Source organism: Hyperoodon ampullatus, assembly GCF_949752795.1.
Source record: "Hyperoodon ampullatus genome assembly, chromosome: 4".
In the NCBI taxonomy this organism is placed as follows: Eukaryota; Metazoa; Chordata; class Mammalia; order Artiodactyla; family Ziphiidae; genus Hyperoodon; species Hyperoodon ampullatus.
In genome coordinates this window covers 15467444-15490387 of record NC_136917.1, presented here as the reverse complement: position 1 = coordinate 15490387, position 22944 = coordinate 15467444, and the positions used below count along the sequence as shown (strand labels likewise).

General features: G+C 36.8%; 1 protein-coding gene across 1 annotated transcript in view; it reads right to left on the bottom strand.

The window, feature by feature from the left end:
- RANBP17 (RAN binding protein 17) overlaps window positions 1-22944 on the bottom strand; it is a gene marked incomplete at both ends in the record, with an annotated part of 307000 nt that overhangs the window by 51082 nt on the left and 232974 nt on the right. Inside the window, 4 exons of the mRNA XM_079703069.1 lie at window positions 6474-6556; window positions 9121-9228; window positions 16558-16646; window positions 22371-22474. Of these exons, the coding sequence (XP_079559195.1) occupies window positions 6474-6556; window positions 9121-9228; window positions 16558-16646; window positions 22371-22474 (384 nt within the window). The remainder of the gene's footprint in view (window positions 1-6473; window positions 6557-9120; window positions 9229-16557; window positions 16647-22370; window positions 22475-22944) is intronic.

Genomic DNA, 22944 nt, shown 5'->3' with positions numbered 1-22944 from the left:
AGCAAGTATATTATAATACCACTTTTGGAATAATATATGTATATGCACACATAAAAAAGTATGAATGAGCACACACTAAACTGTTAATGACGGTTATCTTTGAGTGATGAGATAATCAGGAATTTTCACTTTCTACTTTCTCCAGCAATTCTGAAATCCTTCAGTTTACTGATAGACCATGCTAATGTTTTATATTCATATGATTTTGTAAAAGCTATTGCCTGCTTGAAATGCCCTCCTCAAATTTCCAGGCCCTATTCTTATTTCCTTCTCTGGCTCCTCAGTTTTGAGTTAGAAACTTCTGGGCTCCCATAGCACTCTGTATGCTTCTTAAGCATAAAAGTGAGCACAACACATTATAATTCTTTATTTACTTGTCTGAGTCCACTGCTGCACTCCACTAAGAGAAGAATCAGTAAGATTCTTTTTTGTGTGTCTTATTTCTCTTCCTATCCCTTGTAACTCTCAAACACATAGTAAATGCTCAATAAACATTAGCTGTATGGATGAAAGAATCTACTGAACTCTAAGCCACTTGTTTGGAGATCATGCTTACGTATTTACCAGCTTCTTTAGCAGTTTTTGCTTGTGTGCAGAAGTGGCCAAGTCCAACACGTGTGGATTCATTGTGAAATGTATTCCTCAAGGCCTGGGATCCTCAAGGTGTTGATCATTCCATCGCCTTAAGAAGATTTTTGTGAGCTTACTCTACTACTTTGTTGTCCTATGTCCCCGACCACATTTCTGATACAACTCTATGTCCCTGACCACGTTTCTGATACAATCTAAGGTTATGTCCATGGTTCCTGGATGATCTGTTTTCCAGAACTGTTATTTCCTGATAACATTTTATTAAGCCTCTAGTTCAAGTCCAACACATTGTTCAGCTATCTTTTTTTTTTTTTTTTTTTTTTTGCGGTATGCGGGTCTCTCACTGCTGTGGCCTCTCCCATTGCGGAACACAGGCTCCAGACGCGCTGGCCCAGCGGCCATGGCTCACAGGCCTAGCTGCTCCGCGGCATGTGGGATCTCCCCGGACCGGGGCACGAACCCAGGTCCCCTGCATCGGCAGGCGGACTCTCAACCACTGTGCCACCAGGGAACCCCTGTTCAGCTCTCTTTTTGTAATCATTTAAACATAAATAGAAATCATAATCCTTCATTCTTACAATGCTTCTAATAGTATCAATACATACCAGTAATTTTCAAGCTCTTTTATTAAAAAAAAAATCTTTAAGCAGGTGACCCCTATTACAAATAAATCTAGTGCAACTATATATAGCTGGCTGGTTCTGGTCAAAGTGGCAGTAGGGTCCCCTCCTCCCCCCTCTCTGGAGAGGCTCTGTGGTACTTTCACAGATCTCTAGGGCTCTGAAAAACCCAGTTGGAAAACCACTGGTTTGTTTTCTAGGTCACAGTAAATAACAGTGGCTTGTATATCAGTTTACAAATTCAATTTAAGCATATTATTAGATCATACCTTAAATGCACCTGGAGCATATATTGCTCAAAAGAACCCTGATGTAAATTCTTATGTACAGTGAATAATTATAGTTGTTCTATCCACTATTAAAGTTTAGATTTTTCACACACTGAGCTTTCTTTAAATCAGGTACCTAAGGAAGGAATAAAAGCAGCTCCATTTTTGCCAGTCTTATAAAAACAACCACTATTTCTCCCTTCTGCGCACTCTTTAACCAACAGATGTCACTAAAGATACCATTACCCAGAGGCAAAGGGAAGAAAAGATTAGACAAATGGAAATTGAGCATAAAAAACACCCAGTTCTTAAAACTGAGAAGTAGGTTTCCAAAGTAATAACATTTATTACACTGCGTGCAACATTTTAACCAAAAATTTAAGAAAGAAATTTCTTTTATTAAGTTGCTCAGGCTGAACGGATCATAGCACTAAATTTTGAAATACATGTTCTTGAAGCAATTTAAAACTCATTAGAAATAATAGGCTTGGGCTAGTAGAAAATGTGGTAAAATCTAATCCTCATCCAAATGTTACCTGGGCTGCACAAACAGGAAATTGTTTTGTGCTACTGTGGCTAACCTCATTGCTGACCCTGAGCTGTAACGGCGGGAGCAGCTGAGAGCTGAGGCAAAATTAAAAACTTACATCAAAGTATATCATGACAGAATGTAGATAAATAAAACAGCATATCAAAAGTATTATTTTCCTGCCAGTCTCATTGAGTAGCGAGGTGGAGGTATTCCATAAAATATATAACGGGTCAGGCGCATGTGGAAATGAGTTCTTCCCCCTCTGAACTGCCCCAATCATCGATAACACAAATACTGCCCACGACAGGTGAGCAGAGAAGGAACCCAGTGAGGATGGGAACAGAGGGATCAGAGAATGTTCTGGCCCCTTTCTTCCAGGGGCTCTCCCTTCCTTCACCTTGGCTTACCACAGAAATAAATAATGTTGGCTCTTCTGTACCCTCCTAGTCATCCTTTTCCTCATCTTCTAGACTCCTGGATGGCAACCACAGGATCTCCCTTCAGTGAGCACATTACCATCTCCAGAGGTAAAAGCATGGGTAATAAAACATTACACAGGTAAAGACAGACAAAATCAGCCTGGCTGATTGAGGCCAGCATGTGGAATCAGTGAAGGCTGAAAAAGATTTTTCTATTATTCTATGCAAAGCGCACGTGTCAAAGTCACTGGTGACCAAGTTCAAGGACATTTTTCCATTGAGCCTTCATTTTCCTTAAGTTTTAGGATAGAAATCACCATACTTAAAGAACAGTACTTCATCAAAAATACCCAACTTTGTGTGGCAACTCTCAAGTGGCAGAAAGGAACATGGAAAGACTACTGTCTGAAGTTATACAGACTTTGAATGAAATTCCAATTTGACTATTTGCTAACTATGTAATATTTGGCAAATCTTTAACTCCTATGAGCTTCAACTTCTTCATAACAGTAATCACAGTAGCTAAGTGATCTAAGGGCTTTCCATGCACTATGTAATTGAATCCTCATAACCACCCTATGACGTAGGTATTATTTTCTCTGTTTAACAAGAAAGTGAAGCAAGAGAGGCTTGGCAACTTAACCAAGGCCAAGTGACTAGTGAGTGGCAGATAATAATACTAACCTTAAGGATTCAATGGGCTAATGTATGATTAATGGTCTAGTATAGGAGCAGGCACATAATAGCTGATTAAAAAATGGAAGCAACCATTATTATTAGTCCAAACTAAGGAGAAGAACCTTATCCTAATCTCCTAGTCTCTCTTCAGAGTAAGAAAACTCCTTATTGGCTTTTCTTCTCAAGAATGCTTTGAAGGTTTTCTCTTTCCTTTTTCTTTTTCTTTTTTCTGCTTTTCTTTCTCTTTTCTTCCTCTCTCCCTCTGCCTCCTCTTCTTCCTCCAATATAATCCTCACAGTTTTCTTTCTCAACTTTTGCTGCAATGCTTTTGTCTATGTCAAACAACCTGACAGAGGACTGAATAGCTTTTGAAGCCCATAGACTTGGTGTTGTTCTGAGATTCATTTTGGTGTCACTTGCTGGACTTACATTCTGTCCTATACTAGAGATTCAGTGATCCTGGAAGAGGAAGAAGTTGCTGCTCTTATCAGCCCTACTGTAAGAGTGAGTAAGCCTCCCTTAATAAGAGAAACTGGATCCAGAAAAGGGGGAAGGAAAGATACAACTGTGGTTGGTAACAGGAAACTAACATTTGTATAGTTAAAGGTCTATTGACTACTAAGAAATTCTTATATGTGCATTGTTTCATAATGGGGGAGTATTTCTTTTTAAAAAGTGAGGAAATAGATGCTTAGCACTTGTTACAGGCAGAAGGAAGCAGGACAGCATGGTCCAAGCAGAAGGCATTCTTGAATAAAAAAGTGATGAAGTCAGTGAACCCCTATCCAAAGGAGGCTGGTTCTGTGAGTGTAAGAGAATGGCTTTGGATCAAAGAAAGGCATATTCACTGAGTACCTAAGCCATGTCACAACCTGTGCCAAGCCCTTTACCCAGAGTAGCTCAATTAACCACCTCTAATCCTAACTAGACAGGTAGGTCAGTAGGTATGCATTATTTCTAATTTTACATATGAGAAAACTAGGCCAAAGAGGTGTAGTGTCTTAGCTGAATGTCATGGAGTTGATATGGGTTGGTACTAGAATTGGTACTCAGATCTTTTAATTGCCAAAATCTATGTTTTTTTTAAAGATATCATGCTTTTGGAAAAAGCTCCAGTCATATGTCTTTTATGATAAGACACTGAAAGGAATTAGATATACCCTGGAAACACAACAAACTGTACTGAGAATATTTAAAAAGGGGTCTATTTTTACCTTTGGGCGGCAAAGCATTTCTACTTTATATGATTCTAATGTGTCCATTTTCAACAGATGCAAAAGTTGTGGCAATATAGTTGCTGGTACAGATGAAAATAGGAGAGTTTAAGTTTACTGTCTTAAATAGGTGCTCTCTGTAGTTTCCATACACTTATGACCTCAAACTCTAAAAATCAAATGTACAATTAAAACTAAGCATTTTTAACAGAGGCCTACAGTGCATACATAACAGAGTCCCAGAATATTTTGAGTTCAAGTAAAAACAATTTAAAAGAACTGTTTTTCTGCTTTTTAAAATAGGTTTTACTTTTTAAAAAGTAATATGCTTTTTAATTTTTTAAAATTGGAGTACAGTTGCTTTACAATGTTGTGTTAGTTTCTGCTGTAGAAAATACCTAGGAATAAACCTACCTAAGGAGACAAAAGACCTGTATGCAGAAAACTATAAGACACCGATGAAAGAAATTAAAGATGATACAAACAGATGGAGAGATATACCATGTTCTTGGACTGTAAGAATCAACACTGTGAAAATGACTATACTACCCAAAGCAATCTACAGATTCAATGCAATCCCTATCAAACTACCAATGGCATTTTTCACAGAACTAGAACAAAAAAATTTCACAATTTGTATGGAAACATGAAAGACCCTGAATGGCCAAAGCAATCTTGAGAAAGAAAAACGGAGCTGGAGGAATCAGGCTCCCTGACTTCAGACTAACTACAAAGCTACAGTAATCAAGACAGTATGGTACTGGCACAAAAACAGAAATACAGATCAATGGAACAGGATAGAAAGCCCAGAGATAAACCCACGCACCTATGGTCACCTTATCTTTGATAAAGGAGACAAGAATATAAAATGGAGAAAAGACAGCCTTTTCAATAAGTGGTGCTGGGAAAACTGGACAGCTACATGTAAAAGAATGAAATTAGAACACTCCCTAACACCATACACAAAATAAACTAATACGCTTTTAATGGCTGTTCCTACATACACACACTCACTTAAAGAAGCTTTACAAAATTTTGTAAAATCTGTTTCTAGGTACTCCAAAAGAAGTATGAGAATCACAGGCAATTTTTGAGTCCAAACATAGAGTTGGCTGTTGATTTGGGAAAGTAAGACCAGACAGGCAAAAAAGAAGAGGACAAAGGAAAGGAGGACACAGAGAGACATCTCTCAAGAAGAACAATGCAAAGCATCCAGCCTGTAGTTACTATTCAGTCAGTGTGTGGCAAACTAACAGAGAATTATTTATTTATTTATTTAACATCTTTATTGGAGTATAATTGCTTTACAATGGTGTGTTAGTTTCTGCTTTATAACAAAGTGAATCAGTTATACATATACATATGTTCCCATATCTCTTCCCTCTTGCGTCTCCCTCCCTCCCACCCTCCCTATCCCACCCCTCTAGGTGGTCACTAAGCACCGAGCTGATCTCCCTGTGCTATGCGGCTGTTTCCCACTACCTATCTATTTTACGTTTAACAGAGGATTCTTATCTGTTGTATCGTATCCTCATTCCCTGGCTACATAAAGGTCTCAGAGAGTTGAGAATCTCATTGATGAAGCTGTCAGAATTGGCAAATATTAGGGTTTATGGTAGTTCTAAGGCTCATTTCTAACTACTAACCACATTTTTTTTTTACTATAATTGAATAGAACAATCATTACTGTAGAACTCTGATTCTTAGGGTGCAGTGCCCCCCAAATTTCCTACAATAAAATATTTACTGCTCTTTACCAGGATATTTTTCCAAAATTCAGTGCCGGTGACATACTGGTTTAAGCATTCTTTGACCCAATACACTAAACTCCCTGATGTAACTTTTAGCAATTTTCAATATGCTATAACTTTTCAATATTCTATCTATAGTGTATGCCCTTTGCCTACTGACAGTGCAATTTCATCTAAAAGAAATTCATCAAGTTGGTCAGGCATGATCTGTAGTCAAAGGCATGTTGCTATTTCTCTTGATGTCAATATGATAGCTACCTGGCTTTTTGCACCCCTATTACCCACTTCACAAATTCATACAGATATGAAGGTTCAAAAGAACAAAATAACTAGCATCTTTCTTTCCTCCAAAGAGATAAAAGTTATATTGCAGAGACAAATATGGAAAAGGATACTCACCATAAGTGCAAATCATTTTACTAGCTTCTCTGAAGAGAAGAATTCCATTAGGAGATGATACATCAAAGTTCAAACGCTGGGATCTAAGAAATACAGCAAAAATTTAGACTATATGTGCAGATAAAAAAAACCAAATATAGGTTTAAAATACCCAGAATTTTCATTTATTAGAAGTAGCAACAGTACAATTATCCCTTTTTTAAAGTGTCATTCCATTAAACAAGTATTGATAAAATGTGTGTGCTAATTCTCTCACTATAAAGATACTAGAACAACAAAATTATTTTCACTTATTTGCTGATTCAAAGAATCCACTTTTTATCTGTCAAAACAATATTCTGACATCCTATATCACAGACCTCTTATACCCCTCTCCTTTCATGCAAAGTGGTTGATAGATAATAATAAAGAAAACCCCAAGTATGTATAAGTTTATATAGTTACTTGGATAGAGATTTACACTTGAGATCTCCTGTAGTGCCTAATACACATCTTTAAAACAAATTATAAAATCACAGGAAATCTAAGTACCTTTAATACTGCTCATATGCATAATGAATCACCTGATACTTCAAGCATATTTCAAACACATTAAATTACATACAGACTATAGTTTCCATTGAACATAGCTCAAGTAAAGAGAAACAAATCCCAGAAGTTCTAAATAAGAACAGTTCTACCTCCCTAGTTCCTAACAGGTTGGGGAACAGTCTGAAAAGTGTAAAAGACTGACATGCCATCCTGACATAATATTTGCTTTTTTTAACATCACTTTGGCTTTAGTTGGCTCCAATATACCTTGTTGCTCTGCTTTTAAGAAATAATGGTATATTTTTAAAAGGATCAGCAAAAATATGAAATAGGTCATAGCAAAGAAACACCAAAAAGCAAAGATATTTGCCAAGGAACAGAATAAATTGCTAGGAATAGAATAAATTGCTACTTCTCTATGCTTTTTCAAAATGCTTCAGAATTAAGTGCAATTATAACTTATTAGAAATACTACTGGAAACATTTGATTGTTGGCATAGAATTCCGATTAAAGAAATGTGTATATATATTTCACATTAGGTTCCAGAGAAATATAGACAAGATAACATTTTCTGGGATTACAAATTTTTACCAGGTAGTTCTTTGGACAACTGTGCTAGATATGAATTATCCACCTATGGCAGATATAAAATACTTTACAATATACAATATAATGATTTTTTCCTTTAGTATTAAATGTTATATCAGTAATATGAACTATTAATTATCTGGCTGAAAAAACTGTAATTTAATAAAAACTAAATTTCTAATATAAACTATATAGCCATCCTTCGTTTAGTATTTAAGGCACCTAGAGAACAGTTTTAAAAAAACTAACAGCTTTCAAAAGAATACTCACATTTATTTATTTGCCAGGTCTTTTCCCACCTCTTGTTTTAAAATTTTTTAATTATTGCTGTGAAAAACCCAGCACCATAGATCAAATTAGAGTTGCAATCCATACTCCTTCCCTGTCTGGATATCTCCCTTCCAACACGCAATTTACAAAGAGGAACTGATGAAACAGGATGGCTAAGTGACAGGTAATTTGGTGCTAAGCCATATTCATAATGACATATTTTAAAGAGGTAAAACTAATTATCTTATTGCAGTTTTTCTCTTTTAGCTACACCTTTGTTAATATTTATATACGAAGAACCTGAACCTCTGCTTGTCTATGCAAATTATAAGGTCACCTAGGCAATTTCTGAGAAGTGTGGTAGTTGCTATTTAAATAAAAATTGTGAGTGCATAAATCATCCACATATGTGCATCTTGGCACAGAGGAAGAAGGAAAACTTAGAAGTCAAGGCAGGGACAATCCCCAGGGCTTCTGAGACAAACTATGTGTCCACGAATTGCTCTGGGACTCAGTTCCCTTATCCATAAAATAAAGCATCTCAACTCAGAGACCTCTAAACTCCTTTCCTCCTCTACAGAACTGCAGTTAAGCAATGAAACAGTTAAAACTGCCCTGGGACTTTCCTGGTGGCACAGTGGTTAAGAATCTGCCTGCCAATGCAGGGGACACGAGTTTGTGCCCTGGTCCGGGAAGATCCCACATGCTGCGGAGCAACTAAGCTCGTGCGCCACAACTACTGAGCCTGCGATCTAGAGCCCGCGAGCCACAACTACTGAAGCCCACATACCTAGAGCCCATGGTCTGCAACAAGAGAAGCTACGGCAATGAGAAGCCCGTGCACCGCAATGAAGGGTAGCCCCTGCTCGCTGCAGCTAGAGAAAGCCCACGCGCAGCAACAAAGACCGAACACAGCCAAAAATAAATAAATAAATAAATTTATAAAGAACACAAAACAAAACCCTACCTTCCTCCATTTTGTGCTTTTGAATCTTTTAAATAACGGTGGCTACAGTCTTCCAATTTTTCTCCCCGTTCCCACAGTCCCCATATACACCTAAGTATACTAAATTCTTTCTCGCCCAAAGTCTCAACCTTATATCTCTAATTCTACTGCCTTCAACTGATCATCTTAAGTTTCGGTTCCTGGGTTCTTGCTAAGCCTTAAATATACAGACACCAGGCAGGAAAGTCTGACCTCCGAAGAGTGCTACCAAATAGTAAATTACCTTTTCACTCGCCTATCCTACCTCTTACCTGTTTTGCATCAGTTCTGCCATAAGTTTTAAGATGGGAGTTGTACATGCTGGCTCTCCATACCACTGCTCAACAGCCCTCTGAAGAATGGGAATATATGTTGGGTACCTTTTATAAAGCCTGTTAAAGAATTTAAGGGTCAAAAGAAATATTGTTTCTGAAAATTGGTGCCACTTAAAAAGAAAAAAAAGGAATCCACATTTGTTCTATGTTTAGCATACTTATGAAGTATCATGTAACATATTTAAAGAATTATGCTTAATATTGCAGGAAAGAAAAATAAGTTTAGTTAATGAGGGTAAAAAATGTGAATTGCTATTATCAGAGTTTGTTGGGCATCAAACCACTTAAGAAAAAAATGTTGTTTATTATGTAACTTTTAAAATACATAAAAGTAGAGGTAAATAGTAAACCCCACGTATTTATCTCCCAGCTTAGAAATGATCTACATTCCTTTAAGTTGTTGACTTAACTCTGCTTAGTCCCACTATAACCCCAAGGAACGCTGGGGATGATAGCTTGAAGAAAAGCTTTGGGTAATTTTTAATCTCAACTCAAGGTCAGTTTGCTAAAAGGTAGTCCCTTGTACACTCAAGGAGAAATTCTCAAACACCCTCATCAATACTGAGGAGTGCATGTCTCTGTGAAGTCAATGGCTGAGACCACCAGAACCTGGAAAACTCTGACTCAGCTCCACTGACCCTTTAACCCATAACTGGCCTCCTCCTAACAAATGGACACAGAAATATAAAATTAAGGCCTAAAACTGCAGCAGAAAAACCCCTTCCTATACCACTATATCTTCATTTCCTTTTTCTTTTCCTAATCCCTAAATCTGTCTCTTTCTGCTGTTTTTCAATGTACTTGTCGTTTTGTTTCAGATGAAAGTGCTGAACTGAATCACCTCATGTTGTTCCTTTCCTGTGTGGTATGGGTAGTGATCTCCATGGTGAGAAAGATCACAATTTTCTTCCCTGATCTTAGAATAAGTTTCAAGTTCCTTAGCATGGCAAACAAGGTCCTTAATATCTGGTCCCTGCCTACCTCCAGTCTCGTCTCTTAGTGCTCCTGCCCTTATCTATGGTTTGGCCATTCTTAATTCTCTGCAAACCCACTGATGCCGACTCTCTCTTGTCTCTATTCCTCTATATGCTGCTTTGTCTGCCTAACACATTCCAAACTGTATTTCAACATCTAGCTCAAGTTTTACTTCCCCTGGAATGGTGAAACTTTCTCTTTTTTGTCAAAAGGAATCAATCTCTTCCTCATCTAAGTTCAATGAGCACTTTGACCACGTCTCTCTTATAACAAACTGTATTATGGTTGGTTGCTTGCGCTACCCATCTGCCCCATTAGATAGTGAGTTTCTCAAGGGCAAAGACCTGTGCTTCCCTACTATGACCTTGTTAATTCCTATTTGTCCCTCATATTTCAATATACATGTCAATTATTCCAAGAAGCCTCCGTGACACCTCCCCTAATTCCCCATGACTAAGTGTGTCTCCTGTGTAAGGCTCTGGTACCCTGTGTTAGTGCTATCATAGCACCTTATCTCTCCTATTATACGCTTTTTGAGAGCACAGCATAGGTACTTATTGTATGCATGGACCTGGCACAAAATAGATTTCAATAAATATTTGTTGTGGTAAACCTGCCAACCTAAAAATGAGGTGTAGCATACTTGATTAGACCTACCTATGTGATTCTTTTAAGCTGTGCATTTCACTTTGAAGCTTCAGGAAATAATTCACATAACATTTAGTGAAAATAAGCCCTTAAATACCTTAAGAGTGTCAGGCTCCCTAAAAGTGCAAAAAGCAATACTTTTGTCCCCTTAGATATACCATGTTAAGGCTGTATTTGAATATATATGAACAATTTACTTAAGTATTTATTGAAGGCCTATTCTATAAATATATTCTCACTGTTACAGACTCTCTGGAGCCATCAGTGAACCAAACGTTACAAAAATCCCTGCCCTCGTGGAATTTATATTCTAATAAGACAGAAAATAAAATAGATATATGATCCTTTAGAAAGTGCTACAAAGGAAATAAGGCAGAGAGATGAGATGAGAAGTGAGTGTATATGTGTGAATGAGGTTTCAGTTGGATGAAAATGAAAAATATAAAATCAATAAACTTGATTATTAACTCTATTTTGTCAGATAACTTATTGTTTTATTTTTTTCTATGGACTAGAAAATCTGTTAGTTTTGATAGATGGTAGATACTCTGTGCTATGTACTGTGCCAGGGATCCAGTGATAAGTAAGACATGGCTTTCTTTCTTGGTGAATTCATGCTTGAGTCTGGGTGGTGCACACATAATAGTAATGCTCTGAGTACCAAAATTCTGAAACAGTGCCCGAGGAGTACAGGTGCGAAAATACTCCACCAAGAGATCTGAGTACAAACTCAGCAATCACGAGTGGGAAAGCATCTGGAAGACTCATCAGGAGACTGAAAAGACCCAAATCTCAGAATCTAAGAATATCATAAGCACACAGAAGCCCCTTTGCAAGGCATTCTAAAGATATCAGGACCATCATATTTTTCAGAGCACACTGTGTTCACTAAGGGATAAGGCCCGGGATATGAGGGGATGCTCCCTTTTCTGTGTGGAATGAGAGTGGTGCCAACTCTAACATGCTTCTGACAGAGGTGACTGCCACAGAGAAAATGAGTGATTACTGGAAAGCAGAGTAAAGGTCTACCAAGCAGGGAGGTTAAAAGGGTTTCAGAGTGAGAGTGCCAGACTCAGATTACACGGTGAGAATCAGAACCCACTCTAGGAGTTTAATTTTCCAGTGGCCTTGTGAGAACTATGTATATATGGATAGGAGGAAGACAGTGGGAGACCTTAGGTAGAAGTGGCACAGATCTAACTGCTTTCACCTAGATCTCCTCAATGGATTCCTAAGGTCAACACCAGATAAATAAAAAATAAAAAAAACTAATGATATGCTATTGCCTTTTAAGATGCTAAATATGAAAAACTGAAAAGAATGAGGTTTGCTTCTTGACGACATCCATCCATCCATCCATCCATCCATCCAATAGTTACTTACTATGTGCTGGACCCCAAGAAAGCATAAATGAGTAAAAAAGTAATTCTTTTCCTCTGAGATTTCACAGTAGAGAAAGCATTCTAATATACTAGAAGGCAAGAAAAGAGGTTTTTGTTAAAAATTTTTAGGAGATAAGAGTGTGAGGATGTGGTTCCAGAACAGAAATAGCCTGCTAGTTCAGAGCTTAATTGAAAGGTATTCCTTGAATGTGAAACATCTATACCTTTGTTCCTGGAGGCAAATGATGCTGGGAAGCCTTCTCTCTTTCGGTCTGGCAAATGCCTATCCATCTTTCAACACCTAGCTCAACTTTTACTTCCCTGGGAAGCCTACTTTTTGCCCCAAATACCAATCTCTTCCTCTTAAATGTTCATATGGTCTTTTGCATGCATCTTTGTTACAATACATTGATGGTTTATTAGTTATTTGTTATGGCCGCTAGATTATGAGCTTCTAAGGAGCGATCCATTTTATTCATTCTTATAAAAAGCAATCATTGTATTCATTTCTCATGCCTGGCACAATGCACTCAACATATGCCTGTTCAACAGCAGTTTTTCAGGTTTACTTTCTTCCCTATTTCAGTTTGTCCAACATACTGCTGACTATTCTCTTCTTGAAACACAATTCTGATTCTGTTAGTCAGTCAAAATCATCAATTGCTTTATACCATCTATGGAATAAGGGTCTCAGTTCCTTAGCATGATATTCAAGGGTCCCAGACAACCTGCGTGTCCAGCCATAAAATAAGTGTATCTTTAACAAAATATCTTCTCTACTACTCTCCTTCCTAAACCTGTGCTTAGACCAACTGAAAACCTCTTACTTCACAGTTCCAACAGTCCAATCCTACTTATGTAATATGACCCAAAGAAATATCTTCACCTTTACAGAGCCTTTCCTGATGCTCCAGCTAAATGCAATCACTTTATTTCTATCTTTGTTATGGCACTTATCACCTTCTGTATTTTATTACAGTTGTTTAGGTAGATACCTAATTGACTCTATTCAACTGTAAGCTCATTTTGGGGTGGGATTTGAGTGTAAGAAATCTACATCCCTCATGACTCCTAGGACAGTCCTTAGCCAAATTTGCTGAATAAGTGAGCAAATCGGATTCCTTTGTCTCATTCCATATTAGGGAAAGGAACTAACAACAGTGGAGGGGTTATATTTACTTTGTGCCAGACACTGTACTAGGCCCTTTATATATGTCAGTTCACTCACTCCTTACAGCATACCTGTGATACAAGTATTATTAGCCCTGTTTTATGGAGGAGAAAACTGTGATTCTGAGACATTAAGTAATTTACCCCAAACCCCACAGGTTGTTAAGTGATGAACCCAGGACTGGAACCTAAGACTGTCCTATTCCAAAGTTCTTTTTTTTTCCCCTACAAATCTCATTGTCTTGCCTTGTCTTTGTAAAATGTGTTTATGTATATTAAACAACAGCACTGACTGCGTGACTGAAAAACAGTGTACTCAAAGATCAGGATTATGACAATTAAAAGAATGAGTGTGAGGAAATAGCATCCTACACGTTCTCTTATTTTTAGTTTTTTCAATTTCCCGCTGGGTTTTTGATACTTAAGTGTAAGTATGATCTGGAAAAAGTTTAACCAAGGTGACTAAATACAGTGCCAGGTAAGGTGCTTTTATATTGTTGCATTCTCACAACAGGGGCAAAGAAATAGCAGTGATCCTTCTTCTGTTCTCCAGTAGTGGGACAATTTATCAACATGGTTGCTGTGTAGTTTCAGGCAATTTAGGTTTGGAAGGACAGAGTGGTAAGCAATGTAGTTCGTGTACCAGTTAATGCAGTCAGTGTTTATAGAAATGTTTTTAAATTAAATAGCTAACCACTAAAATAGCATTTTATCAAATAATCACGATAAATAAAATGCGTTTTGACTTTAAGACGACATGTGCTCTTATAGGATGTTTCTTCTGTATGCTAAGGACTATACAGCAAATTAAAGAACACACATTTATGTGGATAAAAGGCAAATAAACTTTCTCCAGCAGTAATATTAGAATCATCACTGATGGTTTGACATATCAATATTTTAGGAAGAATAAATGACTTTCATATCCATGTTTTTTTTTTAATCATATACTTGCTCATTTTTACATTACTAGAATACTTTGGAAAGAATCTGTACTCTTATCACCTGAAACTGCTTAAAGTATTTCAAAATATTTTAATAAAGCTCTTCGAATTATCAAATAACGTAACTTTTAAACAAATTTTACTATTATTATAAATATTTGCTCTTTTATCCCTTGCCCAAAGGAAAACTATAAATCTTGCCTCAACTGAATGAACACCATTTATCATATTCATTTTGTTGTCAATACAATTATGAAAAGCCTTTGGCCTTTTCCCAAGGAAGCTGATTTGCTACTGAAACTCAATCATTGTAAGCAAGGCCGGTACCAAGCCATCCCGTTTGGCAATCTAACATAACTTCCTGCATAACTGACACTTCGCCCTCCGTCCCTGATCCTAATAACATCAACGTCTACAGTCAGATGGAGGAGACAGTGGTTTCTAGTCCAAAACAAAACAGTTAGGTCCCAAGGTTTTCTGTTTGCTATTTTCTGCCATCTGCTGGACAAAAGTTTCATTTCAGATAGGTGCCCAAAAGAAGGAGTAAAGTGAGGAAATGGAAAACAGACTTAATTAAAAACTTAAATTACAATATGTTCTATAAATTTTAGGCAGTATCAATTATGACAGATATTTCTATTCTTTGATGCTAAGGGGAAAGTTCTTATCTGAACTCTTAGTTAAGATTGTTGCTGAGAAAAACGTGAAGCATTAATTGCTGGACCTCCTAGAGTTGTAGGTTGGCTTCAAGATCACCATCAATTTTAAAGTGCTAAAATTAGGTTTTTACAATATTTCAAATAAATGAAAGTTTTTGCTTTGTGAGCTTGTATTTATGTTTAGAGAAATGAAAGGGTCATATGTAATTCCAGTTTATTCTGCACAGTTAAAAGAGTTGTATGACTTTCCATGTTAAAATCTACAATCTCTGTACATGTACTTGTATGCTGATATAAAGACATACATGATTTCTAAACAGCATGGAAAATTCTTATCTCTAACCCTTCTATGGGCACATAAATCTGATGAGGTAGGTTTTAATAGTAAGTAAAAATGTAGGTAAGTATTCAAAATTAAGGTTAAATGATTTCTTTAATGTGTAGCGTTCTCCCTGAAACATGCCCAGATCCTGTTAGTTATGTTTTCAGCCATAACTGTGTCATCAGTACTTGAAGATTGCCTTTAAGAAGTTTCTTTTGTAATTTAATCTATGAGGGAAGTTTCTTTTGTAATTCAATTCATGAGGGAAGTTCTTATTTATGATAAGAAGGGTTTGAAAAGAGCAACTGACAAATACTGTAACTTAAACAATAACTTTAAGGTTACAGAATTTTCTTACGGTGCTCTGATGGTTTCATGTATAAAGGCATGAAAACATATGTTACACTTACATGACTTGCATAAACTATCGCTTTCTGTTAAGATCAAAGAGGATTCGTACAATATTGATAAAACAATATTAATAGTAACCACTTATGACTACCTATTATGTTGTAGACATTATACAAAGTGCATTACCTATTTCAATGGTTACAATAGGCCATGATACTGGATGTCTCCTTTTTTAGATGAGGAAACTCAGAGAGGTGAAAAGACTTGCCAAAGTTTACACAGAAAATGGAGAGTTAGGAATTCAAGCCAGGTCTGCCTAACACCAAATCTTTTTACTATTAAGGATGAGGCATTTCTGTGGGGGGATGTTTGTTTCCTTGTTTATTTATTTTGCTGTCTGTACTAAGCCTGGGCAAAGGTAAGTTCAAATTTTATATCAAATGAAAATCCTAACGACTTATTTCCCCCTTTTCATGTCCATTAATATTTTCATGATGATGAAAAACTACAGCATGATAAACTGAGCCTCAAAGAGATAAAGTGACCTCAGCTCTGCTATTTGAGATAGAGTAGGAATCCAAATCTCCTCGAAAATGCCAAACGGTAGGATCCATTGATCTTGAGTTAGAGACGTCAGCCCAATTATCCCTGCAACCCCAACATAAACAATCATTTGGGGATGTGATTTTTTAAGGTGTCAATATTTAATGGCACCAAAAAAGTGACCTCTCTGAGCTGGGTCTCCAAATGCTGTGCTCAGTTATCTGTACTGCTGCCACTGTGCTGTAATTTTTAGCTGATTACACATTAGTTCATTTAGCTTTGTTTCCTCTTCCCTACTGTGCCATACTATTAAACGAAAGCCAGGGGCCTGGCATCCCTCTGTGCACAGAGCTGGTATTGTCACAGTGTAATAAGGATACATCCAGTCAAACAGCATGGTGTAGCTGGTCTTTGTGTTCAGTGCAAAGGCAATCCCTCGAAGATCTCTTGCCAGCCCGATCAACAGACGCTGTCAGTGGGAAAGAGACACAGTAATTGATTTTCACGTTAGCACAGAGCAGATGGAGTAATAATCAGGCAATAATGACCACATATCTGATTTTGATTCATTAGCTAAAATGTCTCGCTCAGATCTCTTTCTATAGAAAGTCATAGACTTTTTAAGCAAACAGACCATCACATCTGCTGACCAACTCTGCTTCTTATAAATTGAGCTGAGTCATGATTCCAATAGCTTAGAAACATTTAGATTCCTAACATACTTTTTCTGAATAACGCCAAATTAGAAAAAAAAAAAAGAGTATTGATAATTGCACGAAACAGAAATGTACAAGGTATAGACATTATTTAATAACAACAAATCTTAACCACATTGGCTTGCAAGAAATCAGTCCCACTATGCAATTTGGAGTCTAACCTGAAAGCACACTGGCATTTAAAGATCCCTAAGGAATATCTTTAGTAACTTAGGACAAAATGAAACTGGCCAGATGACCTATTGGTACCGTGGCATACCCAGAATGGCATTCACATTCCCCAAGCAAGGAAAAGATATAAGGAAAAGAGTTCTACACTCAATATCAGAAGACTTGAATTTAAACCCAGCTTTACTTCTTAACTGTAAGACTTAAGGCAAGGCAAATTATCAATCTCAGTTTTCTCATCTCTGAAAGGGGCTAATAATGCCTCTCTTACAGAGGCACTGTCAGGAGTAAATTTAATAAATTTATATAAAAATGCCTAACAAGAGCCTGATACATATGTAAGTGTTCCATAAATACTTAGTTTTAGAGCAAACAAAACAAAACAAAATGAAAACTTGACTCTTAAATAGAAGAGATCTGACTTGTACTCTGGACCCTTAATTAAGCTGTCCTTAGGAAGATGCTTGGGAAGTGAAAAAGAAAACCCATGAACAGATGCTAGAATGTCAGAACAAAGAGTACAAATAAACATAATTGCAAAACAAGGGGGTGGGATAATTGAGATATGCAACTGTGATTTCTGAAGATACTGTTTTCAGTGGAAATATTCTGCCAGAAAATGGTCTCTGAACTATTTTATCAGATTTTCTTTTCCGCACACTTTGGTAATAAATGAAAGTCTCTTTAGGAAGGCATTTAAATTATCATTAAGGACTTGGAAGTGAATGCTGACCCTCATCTTAATGACTAAAAAAATTTCAAAGTAGGAAACAGTTTACGTCACCAGTATCTGTAATTTTTGATCCCCCTTCCCTGATGCCCCACACCTAAAAGGTGTTAGGTGACTCAATATAACTGGAAGTTGTTTATAAGAATATTCAGTTTCTATCCTGTGTAACAGCTTATAGAATGATGGTAATCTGAATTTCTGAATCTGTAAACCCTGAACTTTTGTTTCTGTTTCTTTAAATAACTTATTCTTTTTCCTTTCATAATCTCACCAGTCCTTGTTTTTCTATAATCGGCTAGTCTCTCTGTGTAGTTCTCTTACGTGACTGCTATTTTTTTTAAACCATTTTGTCTTTTATGTAACCTGTTTTCATCACCTGGAACCTATTCTCCTCTTTCTCAGCTTTCTACATTTCTTGCAGCTTCCAGAAGAGAATACGTCTTCTAAGAAGTCTTTGAACAATTCTATTCTGACTAATTCTCTTTGTAGTCTTTCTATTAAAGTGGCCTTTTTTGATTCTATTTTTATTATGTACACTTACAAATTACAGGCTACTCTTCAAATAATCTTCAGTTTTCACATATACATAAGGTACTCATCACCATTCAACTCTAAATCGGTCAACAGGAGCAATAAGTTTTACTTTGTGTCTAGTGCAAAAGGCTCTTAAAATATTTCAGACTATCCTTATTACACAAAAAGGTTAATATTTATTTCATCACAAATTTTTTTCTTAAGAGACGCCAAGTTAATAGAAGGGCTCTAACTGACTCAAATCTATGAAATTATATCCATTTTAGAAAATGTTACTCCAAAGCAGAGGAAGCATATGACAATACAATAACTAAATATGTTTTCAAAAGATTCAACTGAGCAGGAAAATGCAGTGTTAATGTGAGAAACAGATCTCTCATACTCAAACAATCTTGTATCTCAAAGCAGCAAGAGTACTGTAATAATCTATACAGACACTCAAACAACACTAAGGAAGTACTTTCTTGACAGTCAAAACATACCCAGTTCTGGTATGAGACCAGGAAAATTGTTATCAAGGAGCTCAACCAGGCTATCAAACAATCTCAGAGATCAAGGGATGATCTGAAGTTTAGGGGAGGAAAAGCCACAATTTACCATCTCACTTAAAACAGTACAAAGAGGTTTATTTCAAAAGTTGCCTTTCTCCTACAGTTAGTCAACACTTGACTGACCTGAAAAATGAGAGGTCCTTATAAAGTGAGGCTGTTTGGGGGAGTGGGCAGGTCTGGGGTATCTAATCCTAAGGATTCCTTTTTTTGGATAGTTCAAGGAGAAACTGCTCGGTGCTGCAGTCTCCTGCATGGTGAATGGCCGTCTGTGTGCCAAGTGTGAGACGGATGGGCTGGGAAACAGTTGAAATGCGGCTCCTTCCACCCTGACCTCCAAAACAGGGTTTCTAATGGAAAGTCTGACAGACCCTTTACTGTAGTGGCACTACTGGGGGCAGCTATAATATTATCCTCATAATTCTACTATATAATAACAACAAAGAAGAAGAAGGTGAAGGGTCATTGTGCTTTGTCTTTAGAATTAAGATGGCTGTCTTCATCCTTACAGCATACTCTTAATTCTGGAGACACATCTTAATAACCTCTAAATAGTTCCAACAAAAGAGCCGTGTCAGAGGAATGAGCAGGCCCCAAGGTGTTTCAACTGGAGTGTTTTCATCTGCCTTTATTGCTCTATCCCTCTCCAGAATTAAGGCAATAACCTGTGATAAATTATTCAGGAACTGCTACAGGGATCAAAGCAAAATCATTCTGTTAAAGTGCTGTTTGCAACATTTGGCACTTAGTGCGAAAACTTTTAATGTGCGCATGCTGAAAATCGAGGATTTTAAATAATTTAACATTGTGGAGTTTTTACGAAGGGACTAAAGATAGCAGGTTCCTATTTAACTGCTCCTCTTCCTCCTAGAAGTTTTCATTCATTTCCCTTAAAACCGATGACGTCATGGCCAAAACAAAAATGATGCATGGGGAGTCAGAGTACTGGACTATATTTTACTATGGGTACAATCACAGGGGGGAAACACGTACTCTGAACTAACGCTTTAGAGCCAGGGTTTGTCACAGCAATTTCTTTCTTTTTCCCTTTCCTTTGAAAAGAGAAACCCAAGACAAAAATTCAATGTTCTCTTCAATTTTATTAGGACTAAGTAAGAAAACAAAGCTATAAATTTAAGAGTTTTACAGCATTTCCTTCTCTCACAACCATATTTCAATTTGGCAATGCAGGTCCTTAATGCTTATGTTTATCCTGAAATCTGCATTTGAAAAAATATCTATCAATAGGCAGTCAGAAAATCCTGGTAAGGGTTGCAAATTAAATGAATTTGGCAGTCCTGCCGCATTTTCATAGAGATATTTTAACAGCATCACCTCCTGTGGATTGGAATACTAAATACTTTATTGAAGAACAAAACAGAACTGTTTTTATCTCTAGTACTTGCAAAATGAAGTACCTGAAAGCACTTCTGCATGTATTATTTATTCATCATGATAGAAAAATAGCCTTAACCTAATAAATTACATTTAAAAGCATTTAGTGCAAAAGTTTTGTTTATGATAAAGCAACAGATTTAGTTCTTTATCGGTAGCTTAAAGCACCAAGTTTTCTTTATACAAATTAGACAGATGGTGCTTACAGTAGAATTTACTAAAGGTCTGTCACAACAAATGCAGCCAAGCTGCATATTTAATCACTGCAGAATCTTGTCTACCTGCAGCTGCCAACTGCTAATCCAATTTCCCTGATAAATGTGGCAAGAGACACGATCAGCAATAAAGAGCATCTAACTCCATTTTCCTGCAGGGCGTCTTTTGATGAACATTTAGGACGGAAGCACGGAGTGCACTGTGTGGCCTTGGTTCGTGGCAGCTGCATGCATTCTGAGGCACAGTTCTCAGGTTACTCACTTAATTCTGCCACTATCATTACGTTGCTATTGATCTCAGTAGCTGTTGCCTACACAGCATTACTCTAGATGAAGCTGAATCAGGCAGTTATCATGCATCAAACTTGCTCAAAAGCCTGGAGATTTCCCCTTAATTACTTGTGATTTTATTTGCAAATACCGTTAAAGTGTAATCAAGCAGTCACTTTCCAGGGTCGTTAAGAACTTGCTGGTTTAGGGATATATCACTGGAACTCCATTAAAAATGACTCTAGGAAGATGGTTTCTATCAAACTAGATGGGATTACATCAAAACGGGCTTGGAGTATAATGAAATCTTCAAATGAGACAAATGTAATTTTTATAAAGATAGTGTTTTTCAACCTCACGGCTTCTTTTTGATATAAAGGGCAGCAATAACCACCTTAAAGTTGCAAAGATTTTTTTGGTCGTTAAAAATATTTGGGAGACCTCTAAAAAATATAGCTAACCTGAGTAGAAACTCTGGGGAAGAATTTCAGCAACACTATAAACACAAAGAAAATCTCTAAGATCCTTTTTTGGTTTTAAAAATTCTATGACTATTGCATGTTGATAAACATTCATTTCAAAAACTCTGTCAAAATAAAAGGTATAGTATTTGGTTAATTATTTTTTAGTACAAGAATTACACTGAATCATCACCAAAGGCCATCATTCTTCTATTTGGCTTCTTACTGCTAATTTTTTTTTTTTGGTAGAAGAAGAGGAGCCATGCAAAATGACTGTCAATAGTTTCAACACATTTCAAATAAGACTAAAACATGACTCAAGTATCACCAACAAAGGTGCCTACATTTTCGGTATATATTTATTAGTCTTTTAAGAATAATAACCAGTGTCAATCTATTTAATACAGCCCTGATACATCAGAATTTCAGAAGATGTTATTCCTATTTAGCAGATCTTGTGCTCCCCATCCCCCATATTAAAATATGGGGCTGTTTTGTCACAAACAGCTTGCTACACTTAAGGATTTTACTAAGAAAACATAATGTTGTCTTAGATAGTATGACTGTTGCCACAGCTGAACTGACTTGTCAAATCAATCCTAATATGGCTCCCACAGGCACATAAAAACCTTATTTAGCTATCAGTTATCCTAATCACTTTGTTCAGTTTAAGAATGCAATACTTCAAGACCAGCTCCTATTTATACATATATGCCTAGCCATTTAATAAAGTCTTGATTTATACAAATTCTTGTTTAAAAATATTTAGAGATGTAGTATTTTAGCATGTGTACATTTGTGCATTCCTCCATATAAATATGTTGAAACATATAGTGTGGGGTAGATGAGGGAACAGGGACGTTTAAAGTGGTGTCATACCCACGAGAAATGTTCTTTTAAAAGGTACTGCCACGAGAGACAAATGTATCATCTAATCATAAGCTATCTGAAATCATTCGATAACCTCAAAGTCCATTTGTATAAGAAACTAGAAAAGTACTTATATGAAAAGTACAACTCAAAGACACACGCAGTTGGGAAATTAAGACTGATGAAGCACGAAGCACAAATCACACAAATATGCAGACCTTTTTCTGAATCTATACATCCTAGAATGAACAAAATCGTCTTTTCTCATGTTCGGAAACAAACCCACCTTTACATCTTCTTGTTTAAAGTTGTTATTGAATATCTGTAACACTGTTTCAAAAGAGACTGTAAGAGGCAGCATGAAATTCTCAAATTCGTCCTCATCTTCGCCTATCAGAAAAACAAAAGGGTCATTACGCTTTAAGATGCATGCTATTGTCCATTAGCCTTCACAGTGAGTGCTTCATTCAGGCTTAGAAATGTTCTTGAGAAGGGGTCAGCCTGCATTCACATCCATACCACATTCTGTGCTTTGGCTCATTGAATATTCTGGTGTTTTGCCTTCTCTTTTGCACCAAATGAAATAGCAAAATTACTTACCAGCCATTTTTTCCCCTGGCTCTTTACTGGATCAAACAGACTTATGCCCCAGGCTTCTCAGCCCTTCAGCTCTTAGGGCCCCCAGAGCTTCCCTAATGCCTCAAGGAAAGGCACTTTCAAAGCCTCAGAGAACAGGATCTTTTTTCCCTTTCTCTTTAGGTGCCAAGGCCCTAAAGGGCTCACAGACTCAGGTGCCCAGATAGCCCTAAGTTATTATTCTCTTTTATTTATGTTCTTTTTTTTTTTTTTTTTTTTTTTTT